Genomic DNA, 12,525 nt, shown 5'->3' with positions numbered 1-12,525 from the left:
GACACCGACTAAAAACACCTGTGGGGGTTGACGTGCAGGGAGAGACCCCCAGCCTCACACAAGAGGTCGCTGGAAAGTCCCACGCGGTGCACAAGCCCACGCACACAGGAATTAGCGCCAGAAAGGTCAGTTTGCTTGGAGGAAATGGTGGAAGGGACTGAAGTCCCATGGAGAGTGGAGGAAGTGCCATTATTTCCTCTTGGACCTTGCCCCCACATACAGTGTCACAACCCAGCAACTGGATTGCCCCACCCTGGTGAACACCTAAGGCTCCACCCCTCATACATAACAGATGCGACCAAAAAAAAAATAAATAAATAAAAAAGATGGCTCAAACAGAAGAACACATGAAAGCCCCAGAACCAATACTTTTAAGCAACTGAGAGATAGCCAACCTATCAGATGCACAGTTCAAAACACTGATGATCAGGATGCTCACAGAATTGGTTGACTCTGGTCACCAATTAGATGAAAAAATGAAGGCTACAATAAGTGAAATGAAGAAAAATACACAGGGAACCAATAGTGATGGAAAGAAAGCTGGGTCTCACATCAATGGAGTGGACCAGAAGGTAGAAAACAATATAATCACAAAAGAATGAAGAAACAAGAATTCAAAAAAATGAGGAGACGCTTAGGAACCTCCAGGACATCTCGAAATGTTCCAACACCTGAATTATAGGGATACCAGAAGGGGAAGGGGAAGTGCAACAGATTGAAAAGTTATTTGAACAAATAATAAAGAACTTCCCCAACCTGGCAAAGGAAATAGACTTCCACAAAGTCCAGGAAGCTCAGAGAGTCCCAAAGAAGTTGGACCCAAGGAGGAACACACCAAGGCACATCATAATTACATTAGCCAAGGTAAAAATGAAGGAGAGAATCCTAGAAGCAGCAAGAGATAAGGAGACAGTTACCTACAAAGGAGTTCCCATCAGACTGTCAGCTGGTTTCTCAAAAGAGACCTTGCAGGCAAGAAGGGGCTGGACAGAAGTATTCCAAGTCATACAAGGCAAGGACCTACATCCAAGATTGCTCTATCCAGCAAAGCTTTCATTTAGAATGGGAGGGCAGATAAAGTGCTTCTCAGATAAGGTCAAGTTAAAGGAGTTCATCATCACCAAGCCCTTATTATATGAAATGTTAAAGGAACTTGTCTAAGAAAAAGATAAGAAGATAAAAAACATGTATAGTAAAATGATAGCAAACTCACAATTATGAAAAACCTAAAACAAAAACAAAATAAGCAAACAACTAGAAAAGGAACAGAATCACAGAAATGGAGATCACAAGGAGGGTTAGCAATAGGGGAGTGGGAGGAAGAGAGAGGGGGAAAAGGTAGAGAGAATAAGTAGCATAGATGGTAGGTACAAAATAGACAGGGGGAGGGTAAGAATAGTATAGGCAATGTAGAAGCTAGAGAACTTATGACACATGAACATGAACTAAAGGGGGGGAATGTGGGTGGGAGAGGGTGTGCAAGGTGGAAGGGAATGAAGGGGGCAAATGGGACAACTGTAATAGCACAATCAATAAAATATATTTAAAAAAACAAAAACAAAAAAAAAATGAGAACAGCCAAAACAAAAATAGCTATCCAGTGTGAACGAATAAAACTTATACATATTTTTTTGGTCAGATCAGCAAAAAATACATTTTTTGGTGTGCCACAGAATGTTATAATTAGTTTCTGTGTGCCATGAGATGAAAAAAAGGCTGAAAATTGCTGCCTTAGGTTGTCAAATAAAAAAGTGACAACAACCAACACAGTAATAGCCAACCAGTGTGAACTCTGTCTTAAACCATAAATATATAGGTAATAAAATAGAGTTGCATCTTATTGGTCACAATGCATAATCAAGTTGCATCTAACTGGTAATTCTTGCTACCAGAAATTGTTATATATAAGTACAGGCACCTGCCTTTTTAAAAAGTCACTTCAGAGCAAAAAGAGTAGGTGATTACCATTTTTTTTGGTGTATTAATCAAAATTATATCTTTTTGTCAGGTCAGCAAAAAGTGTATTTTTTTGGTGAGCCACAGAATTTTAGTAATTCATTTATGTGTGCCATGAGAAGATAAAGGTAGAAAATCACTATCCTAGGCCTTATTTGCCCAGAAACCATGAATTCAAATATCTCACACTCTGGCCATAGTGCCTATGCTGTCAACACTCTCTTAGTGACATTCCTACCTTTGTTCTTAAGAGGACACCACCAGTAACTCTAGTTCCTTAGGTCCTTCACTTCTAACTGCTGGTTCTTTTATCTTCATTTATTTCACCCTCCTTCTTAGGAACCACTCTCTTGCCAGTATTCTTAATTTCTTTGCCTCATACATAAATATAACTGATTTTAACTCTCACCATACCCAAGTTGCTAAACAATGCTAAAGAAAAACTACACAACCTTGAAAAATGTTTATTATTAAGCTCAGCAAAACTCTTGAAACTTCTGTAAAAATTTAGGCATAGGGTATAAACACTTACATGGCAATAGAGGACAAAAGTAAAAAGTAAAGGAAAGAAGAGTTATTTAAGGAGAACTGTTAAGAGTTGAGTTGGTTGGTGGCCTCCTTCATATAAGAAAATAAAAGAATTCCATTTTGAACATAATGAATTTAGGATACACAGAGATGCCCGGCAAAGTTCAAGATGCCAGTTTGAAGAGATCTGGACTATAGATAGACTGAGGTATGGCAATCCTCACATTAATAAGAAAAGCTAATTAATCTTTACTTTTAGATTTCAAATATAAAAGTTGTTTACCAAATTTATAAATGTCAAACCCACAAAGAATCTGGTATAGCATTTGCACATAGGAGACAGCCTAATGTTGTAAAAAGCATTAAATGAATAAAGTTATCCTTTTTTGATGATCAAGTAGGCAGTTTTACAACTATAACTGGGAGAAGGTCCCAAGTGACCGTCCCCTTCTACAGACTATCATGAACAATCAAATCTTCATGATCACATGCTTTTAAATTGTATCTATTGTAAAAATGTGTACACTTAACACTAAAGTACTTACTCGGTAACCTTCAAGATCTCTCATTTGGATCTGCAACAGAGAGAGATCCCTCAAAATTTGCAGATTATCTTTATCTAATTTGAGGGCATTTCGGTAACACTTAATAGCTTCATCATATTTCTTATCAGAACGCTGCAAGAGTCCATATACATGCCAACCTATTAAGTTAAGGAAATACAAACATTCACAGGTACTAGAAAATACTATGCTGCATATCTATCTAATATAAAGTATACTTTAATAAAATAGAATTTTGTCTGAAATTTACTTCAGGATGATCTAGGATCAGAGGGAAGGGGACAGTAAGCAAGTGGTAAAAGATAAAATGAAATCAACTTTGACTGACAACTATTAAAATTATTGAAGCCGGGTTCTGGGCACAGGAGGGTTCACTGCTCTATTCTATTTGTGTACATGTTTGAAATTTTCCATAATATTTTTAAAATAACCTTAGAAAATTCTTGGTAAAATTCTTCACATTCCCTACCTTCTACCCCTCACTCTCCTACCCAAGTACCCCAACATTCATTTCCTACGTACTAAAACAAAACATATACAAAAATTGTAATTTTTTAAAAGATTTTATTCATTTATTTAGAAAAATGAGAAGGGAGGGAGAAAGAGAAAGAGAGAAACACTGATGTGTGAAAGATACATTGGTCAGTTGCCTCCTGCAAGCCCCCAACTGGGGGCCTGGGCCATAACCCAGGTATGTGCCCTGACTGGGAATCAGACAACCTTTTGGTTCTCAGGCCAGCACTCAGTTCACTGAGCCACACCAGCCAGGGTGCAATTATCTTTTAAAACAAGTTTATATTCAGTCAATTCTAAAACATTAGTCATTAGTTAATTCACTAGTAATATTAAAAACCAACAAGATTAAATTTTTATTTATTGTAATGAAATTCTTAGCATTTCTTGGAGCCAAAAATCCTGTCATACTTACATGCACTCTCTTTACTCAGGAGTAAGCACTGGGATAAAGAAATAAGTATTTAGTATTTTGAAAGAACTCTAAGCTAAATATGTGAGAATACTACTAAGACTATTGATATTCAATACTGGCCCACAAATAGATAAATTAAGCGTAAAAACATTAAGAAACAGGACAATATATAAAAAGGTTATGAATAAACATATAGACAAGCAAAACAGAAATGAAGATCATTTTAAAAAGCATTTTTGTTTTTTTATAAGCTGGGACAATAGACATAGGAAAATACACTTATGACTATCGGTGAAAATAGCTATGTCCCTGGGCAACAGAAACAAGCTTCAGAACCAATACAATATCATATGTAACACTAAATAAAATGTTTTAAAGCAAATTTCTTCTAAATTTCCTTCTTAAATTTCTAAACAAAAGTTTAAAAAATACAAATTTTACTACACAAGTTTACCATACAGATAAGTAATTTAAAATGATGGGAAAGTATCACTTGGTTTATGGTATCACTCCTATGGAAGCATAGGAGAAACAATGGGTTTCAAGTCACATATAATTATCAAAGTTACTCTTCTCACCCTGGCCAAGTGATGCAATTGGTTGGAGTGATGTCTCATATACCAAAAAGGTTGCTGGTTCAATCCCTGGTCAGGGCACATACGTTGGTTGCAGGTTTAATCCCTGATTGGGGGGGGGGGGGATGTGTATGAGAGGCAACCAATCAATGTCTCTCTCTCACTCTCTCCCACTGATGTTTCTTTCTCTTTCTCTCTCATTCTCTCCCTCCCCCTTATCCCCCCACCCATCAATGAAAACATATCTTCAAGTGAGGATTACTTTTCTCTCACACTAAGCACAACTGAAGTAAATACCGTATATACTATATAGAGATTCTCTTTAAAATATTCCAATAAATAGAAAATGAGGCATAGGGCACAGATTAAACCAATACTACAAAATGTTAATAATTACTGAAACTGAGTAATCAATACACAGAGTTCATTAAATTCTCTTCTGTATAGGCTTTAATGTTTTCATAGTAAAGTTTTTAAAATTTGAATTAGAAAAAACTAGTAAATGAAAAATACACATATGAAATTACACTATTCAACCACTGCAAAAGGATACAGACATGACTCTTGACATCATTACGAAGTCCTTTACGAACAAACTCATATGCTTCTTCTTTTTTTCCTAAACAGTTCAATGTTAAGCCTTTCATAGCCAAAGTCTCTGAAAAATATTTTTAACTTCTATTTACACACAAATGTTTCAAATTATCTTAGCACTACTTTAACCTTTGAGATCTGCCATGCTTATATTAACCTTTTTAATCCCATAGTTATAGCTTTTCTCCAAAAACTACTTTTTAATATTTGCTTAAAGCTTAGCCCAAGTCCTTTCCTAAAATTCCTTAGTGTGAGACTAAGTTGCTACAATGCTTTCCACTCTAATGAAGATTCTTTTTAAAGGAGGCTGAGATTAGTCTTCTGAGAAAAGGTAACAGGGCAGGCACCTGAACCATGTTGAGTTAAATCCACTCCATTAGTCCACACCTTTCACCTGAGATCAACTCTAATCAAGACTCCAATCTGATTTACACCCCACAAAACAATCTACCTTAACAAAGAGACACACACAATTTAAAAATAACCTTATTCAACATTGGAACAGACTGCATTTTTGGAAAATGTATTTCAACTAATCCTAATTAGGCTAATTAACATTATTTTGCATTTCAGGGATACAACACTCAGACTACAGGAGTGGCAACCCAAGAAAATGTTTAAGGTAGTTAATGAAAAATGGTTTAGAATGAAGTAACTGTGAATGATCCACAAGAAATAGTCCACAAGGGAATTAGACATGAACAATTGCTTTCAAATTGATCTCTGTGGATTCTGGTTTCCAGAACATGGTGGTACAACAATCCAAAACCCTGTAACCAAACATTTCTTTTATCTGTTGATACATAAAGAACTCCCTCATATGCTTCCATTTAGATAATGGTTCCACAGTGAAAAAGCTTGAAAACAAGCTTTACATTTCTAAAATTTATGAAATCAAGAGTTCTTTCCATTTCCTTCAAAGAACATTGTTAGAAAGCTGAACCAGGTCAGCCTATTTTCCCAATAAAATAGTCTCAAGAATTACCCAAGTCTAGTAATCAGAGATTCCAGTTAGCTATGCTTTGCTATAGGATTGTAATTTGCATATCTAACCTGATCCATCCTTTTAACAAACAGTGGTCACCAGTGAAAAAGAGTAAGACAAGCAAATATAGACTTATTAATACAGTACTAAAAAAAACCTCTCAAGATAAACAATCTAATAATAAATCAATAGTGTCATATTTATATATAAAGATCAGTAAATATATAAAAGATGTCTACCAAAGGACAAAATACATTTGACTGTATCTTTATATAGTATTGCAAATATTGTCCTAATTTTATACATAGAAAATCAAAGAATAAACTTCTAGTCAAAGTAATAGATGAAATCAGGTCATGAAAATACTGGTATATATTCCAACTGATCTGCAACTGACCAACCAACCACTTCCCATCTAATAATAAAGACTATACATATATAAACATAATAGAAGTAAAGTAACCTAGAATAAAACTGATATGAGACATAACTAAGACTGTTAAATATTTATATACTCTAGTAGAGAGCTACAAGGCCATGGAATCTGGGAAGTATTCTTCTTTCACTGTTAGGAATCCTATCTATCTGATTTCAGAATTAGACTTCCCCAAAGCAGTTTCTCACAGGTAAGACAATACCTCCATGTTCAGCAAATTTTGGATTCGAAAGAATCATCTTGCAAAACTTGAGGCCATTTTTGTATTGCTTCTGTTCATAACATTTCTGTAAAGAAATATGAACAAAAATTATTTTATAAAATGAATATACATGGAGCAACTTTTCATTGCATAATATAAGTTTTAAATTCAAGATCCAAAATGAGGTCTAGAAACGTGTGATGGAAAAGTTTTATGTTAATTCATATCAAGTTGATAGAGAAAAAAGACACTTAAGAAACAGGGAATTTAATTGTCAATCAACACTGCTATAGCTTTTTAAAATTCAAAGTCCAAAAGCAAAAACATATATAACAACAAAGAAAAATACCAGAAACTTTATTAAAAGCTTTTGCTACTTCAAGAATGGAACCAAGAAATACACAAAATACTGCCCTTTATTAAGCAACTTATTATGTGTCTCTACAGAACTTGTTATAACTCATATTAATCCCTTATACTACATGTCATTACCACCACCATACAGATGTGGAAGATGTTCATAAATGTGTTTGTGAGTGACTCAGCTTAGCTGCAAACTCTGGTGTGACTCCAAAGATCATGGTCTTTCCATCACTTGTCTAATACAACTATAAGCAACCTCTTTATTCCTAAATTCCACCAGCCAGGCTAAGCAATCAGTGACTGTCCTCCACAACCAGTGATTATGAGAACACCTTCTCTCCTTTCACTTGCATTCTCCCTTATGTTGTTATGGTTGGTTTTCTCCCAATTTTAAAAGTCACTATTTATTAATAGACCAGATAACAAAAATAACCATGGTAGAACCTTAGTTGGTCCTTCTAATAAGCCTGTTGATCTGGTCTTCCCTGTTACCAACATATCTATCTACCTTCTGTAAAATGGGTGGTCTGTTTCTTCATTCCATCTCATGGAAAAGGCAATTTGAAGGGCCACCGGAAGTGGTTTGCTTCTTTGAAGCATTTTCCAACAGTATGTATCTCATGAATCTGATCCTCCATGCAGGTGATGCCATATTTACCAAGAGATCGAGCAATCAATGTGTTATCTGTCAGGGCAGTTTGGTTTCTGTTAATTTGTTGTTATGGTTATTCTTTCTACTACTTATATGCCCAGCTTATTCCCACCTTAGGGCCTCTGCACTTGTGTTCCTTCTACCTGAAATATTCTCCCTCAGATATTCCTGGGGCTAGTTCCTTATGATCTCAGTGTCACAGATCACCTACCTGGCCACTCTAGCTAATATTGACAGCCTCCTACCCCCTCCCCGCCAACAAACATTCTCTATCATATTACTTTACTTTCTACACAGCACTATCAACTCCTAAAATTTCTATTTAGGTGATTACTTATTTAGTATCTTATTATTACCATATTGTAAGCTCCTTGAGAACAGGGATCTTGCCTATTTTAAACACTCCTGCATCCTCAAGTTCTAGACAAATAAGCATTGCTCAATAAAACAGCCTACTAAGTTCAAAGAAAAACAGTACCAGCAAAGGAGGAAGAATGCTTAATCCTTGCAGCAGGAGTGGAATGTGGAGAAGAGAATTAAAAAAGTGTTAATAGAAAAAAATGTTTATATTAAGACTTCTTGATTGCCTCTGGGAAAAGAAATTTAATCGTTGGGAGAAAAGAATAGGACAGAAACCTGGATTTTGAACCATGCAAATACATTACTATTCCAAAGATATTTTAAAGTAAAAATTAAAACATATCTGAGTTTGACTATAGGAATTCACCTGGCAAATGGCAAGAACAAAAAAGAAGCAGAAGGAACTACTGGGGAAGACAAAAAGAAGTGTGTTTTCCTCTTGATTTGCCAAGTGGCCTCAAAAGTAATAATCGTCATACTACCAGTAACAGTAAAAATAATAGTTAACATTTATTGGAACCATTTACTATGTGCCAGGCACTGTTCTGATTTAATCTTTTGTTAAATCCCAGGAAAGCCTATGCGATGCATGTTTATCCCCATCTTAGACGGAGCAGCTGAGGTACACAGTTATTGAGTTTTCATGGCTAGTGTCAAAGCCACAATTCAAACCAAGGTAGTCTGTCTCAAGTGCTCAAGTTAAAGTCTTAGGTTCAGTCAGGAATACATACTTAGAACAAAAGACAGATTCTAGTTTTCAACTTTGCTACTAACCAGAGAACCTTAGCCACTTAGTCATTTACCATTCCTGGATTTGATTTTCTCAACTGCAAAAGAGAGTATGAAGTAGAGCTCGAATATTCAACAAAATGTAATCCCAACAGCCAGTTTGGGTAATAAGGTAGGAAGGCATAAGCTACGCAGACCATGTAATAAGCTAGCTGGTGAATTTGTATGAGTGTGTTTATATACACTGATAATTAATAAAAATTTACTGTTTTTGAAAAAACACTTTGGTTTAGCAACCAAACTTAATAATAATTATACTACAGAGACTTCAATTTGCCATGGAATTTGTTGTAGCAAAATTTACCCACATTTATTGCAATTGTGAGATGATGAAAGCATTCACTTTTGCAGTACCCTCCTAAAGTCATTTAACCTTATAATAAACATTACATACCCAGATAAGAAAATGTTTAGCATTTCCCAATTTATCTGAGGATAACGTTAACTCAGCATCAGCTTTAACTTTTCTGTAACTAGAGCATAATAAATCATGAAATTGTTTTTTGTTATTCTGCTGATAACATGATCTGAACTACAAGTATCCACATATTGAGAAAGTAAGTGTTCTGTCATCTTTTAGATATAATGTCAAATGTCCTGAAGTCTAACAAATTATAGATGATTTTTCATTAACATTTCAGATTCCCTAAAAATAAAAAATAAAAAAATCCAACTGAAAAGGGGACTTCCCCAATTCCATACTGTGAAAAACATAAATGTGTGAAGAAAAAAAATTAAATTTTTTAAAAAAGTATACTACAAAGCCGAGCGAACAATCTGCCACAATGCATTAATTACAATTTTTTGCTTTTACACTTGCCTCATTATTTGCTCAACACTAACACCATTTAAAATTAAGACAAAGTTTTTATCCCATCTATCATGTATTGTATCTTTTTTAACATTCTGAGTACTAAGTGTGAAGTTTCTATTGGCTAGAAACTGAACAGCTACTAGGAATTTTCATCTGCCATGGATAATACTTATAACATTCTAAACTCGGTGATTTTAGTAAAGGTAAGCAATAGCTAAGTTACATAACACAAGCTCTCAATAATAAATTCACCCTTAAAATCTAAACACTTATGTTCAGATGAAAAGACACACTAGGAAAAAACAGGTATTTACAATATTATTTTAAAAGCCATAGTCCCCAGTGTATTATAATATATTGAGAAAATCAAAGGCATGCTGCCTCTCCTCTCGGGAATAACAGGAACCCCTGGAAAACCTTGAAGGCACCCGGGACGCTGGCCCTCAACCTACAGAAAACACTTCTAGGAGGGCCAGTGGTCACCGCTACGGGCCACTATTCAGGTTACTGCTCACAGAGTAAACGCGTCCCTCAGGTGCAACACCAGCCAGTTCGCAAAGCATTTAACCACTTTCTCAAAGCCCGGACTGTGTGAATTAAAAGCAATGGGAATCATGTTCGCCTTCGTAATTTAGAAATGCTGTTCATGTCACCTTTTCACCTCCCTAAGAAAATAAGTACATCAAAAACAAGCTAAGCCTCCCCCAGCAAAAAGCTTGAACTCCCAGCGCTCCCTAATTTTGCCCTGGCCAGTATATACATCCGAGCACTGCTCCACCACAGGATCGCTCCAGCTTTAAGGGGTTTTAAGGGGTTTTGGGGCAACTGTTCAACAGATCAAACACAAAGCAGGAAATGTACACCACTCCGAAGAGAACCTGGCAAAGGAAACCAATTGGGGAAGGCAGAAGGAGGTTGCGGGTCTGGCCGCAAGGCTCTGCAGAGGGCACGGGTACCACTACTTGACCTACGCGCCCTCGCCCGGAGTAACAGCGGAGGGCGATGTGAAGTTTCTGGAAGGAGCGCTGCGGGACCCAGGCGAGCAGCCACAGAGGAAGGAGGCGCGCAGTGGAGGCCCGGGTGGCTGGGGACGCAGGCGGTCTGGCGGCCCGGCAAAAGGCGGGTAGTCAGGTCTTGCGGGCTCCAACGCAAACAAAGGACAGAACTGGGGGGCCCCCGTCAAGTGCAGGCGCTGCCGCTTGACCATTCGCTGCAACAAGCCCCGGACTCCCGGGGAGTGGAAGCACGCCCCCCCCCGCCACTCACCAAAAGGCGTTTGAAGAGGTTGCTCTCCTTCGGAGGCAGCTGCACGTTCGGCATTGCTTTGGAGGACGAGGAGGCTGGGTGACTGGGCGCTCTGTTCCGTAGGGGGTGGGCACCAGGACGAACTGCTGCCAAAAGTCCCGTGGGAGCGATGGGTCAGTTCATTGGCCTGGAGTTTGGGGTAGACAGATTCAGCAGGACTTGTGCGCAGCGCTGGGAATGGAAAAACGGACGAGGTCTGAGCAAGACACCCTCAGCTCCTGCCCCAGCTTGGGGCCAGCAGCGGCTGCCCCAGCGCGTAGCAAGATGGCAGCCAGGGCCTGCCCCGCCTGGAGCTGGGCGGTGTGCGCTTGCGCGAGGCACCCGGCTGCAAAGACCTACGGGGAGCTGGTGAGGTCAGGAGGACAGTGTTGCGGGCAAAGAGTTGTCAGATGGTCGCTCTTGTCTTCAGAACCTTGATGCTGAGAGGGGTTCATGCACCTAGGCACTCATAAATTGCCTCTATTGTGCGTTCATTGTTAGTGTCGTGGCCCAAGATAGTGTTAGTTACATCAGAGTTAGACTGGATTTCTCTCCACTCAAACTTAAAACAGTGCTGGAACTCAAAGTAAATGCTTGATGTAGGACGAAGTTGTGGAGACCAACGATGTATTCACCATGTATGTGAGGTCGTTGGGCAGACCTTGACATAAGCTGATGTAAAAGGACGTTTGAAATGTCTCAGTAAAAGAGCATTCCCAGCAGTTTAGAACACCTAACACTGTCAGTGAGAATTATGGTGGTTTTATGGGGCCACTGATTCCCCAAGTCTACCTACCCTGTCTCGTCAGATGGTTCACCTTTACACAAGACATATAATAAAGAAACAAGATTCAAACCCAGGGTCTTCCAACTCTGGGACACTTTCTATCATACATAGAAGGTAGAATATCCCAAAGCAAAAACAAAGCAGGAAAAGGTAAAATAGTGGCATAACATATGTGAGTGTAGAAAGATATGGATATGCGTAGTTGACAATAATAGTCATACATACAATGTATGTTTACATACATACAATGTAGGTTTAATATTAAGGAATATGTAGTTCTGACCAGTGTGGCTCACTTGGTTACGCATTGTCCTGCAAAGCAAAAGTTTGCTGGTTCGATTCTGGCCAGGGTACATCCCTCGGTTGCAGGTTCCATTCCTGGTTGGGAGTGTGTGAGAGGCAATGGATTGATGTTTCTCTCTCACGTGAGTGTTTCTCTCTCTCTCTGTACCCCTCCCTCCCCCTCTCTGTAAAAATGAATGTTTTAAAAAGAAATATGAAAATATTAGGTACACAAACTTGTTTATACATGTTTTGGATATTGTACATGGTTGGGAGACTACAGCATAATTGATGGATAATTGCATTAAATGGTCTGTAATTAGAGCCAGGTTGCAGCTTATTTAAATTTTTTTCTCTAACCTTGTTTGAGATGGTAGAAGTGAGAGTTCTAGGAACCCATCTTTATCAGTGTACTAGCTGTCATTCT

General features: G+C 37.9%; 1 protein-coding gene across 5 annotated transcripts in view; it reads right to left on the bottom strand.

The window, feature by feature from the left end:
* NAA16 (N-alpha-acetyltransferase 16, NatA auxiliary subunit) overlaps positions 1-11,345 on the bottom strand; it is an 80,140-nt gene extending 68,795 nt beyond the window's left edge. Inside the window, exons 1-4 of one of the 5 annotated variants that reach the window (XM_028526517.2) lie at positions 11,012-11,333; positions 6,768-6,852; positions 5,104-5,208; positions 3,030-3,187 (exon numbers count right to left, since the gene is read on the bottom strand). In XM_028526517.2, the coding sequence (XP_028382318.1) occupies positions 3,030-3,187; positions 5,104-5,208; positions 6,768-6,852; positions 11,012-11,065 (402 nt within the window). In that variant the 5' untranslated portion in view covers positions 11,066-11,333. Of the gene's footprint in view, positions 1-3,029; positions 3,188-5,103; positions 5,209-6,767; positions 6,854-7,574; positions 8,552-11,011 lie in introns of those variants that run through there. The other 4 variants (XM_036011314.1, XM_036011315.1, XM_036011316.1 and 1 more) reach the window with 4 other exon arrangements.
* Between the last annotated feature and the right edge of the window lie 1,180 nt (positions 11,346-12,525).

Source organism: Phyllostomus discolor, chromosome 11 (genome assembly GCF_004126475.2).
Source record: "Phyllostomus discolor isolate MPI-MPIP mPhyDis1 chromosome 11, mPhyDis1.pri.v3, whole genome shotgun sequence".
Taxonomy (NCBI): Eukaryota; Metazoa; Chordata; class Mammalia; order Chiroptera; family Phyllostomidae; genus Phyllostomus; species Phyllostomus discolor.
This window is presented reverse-complemented; position numbering and strand designations above follow the sequence as displayed.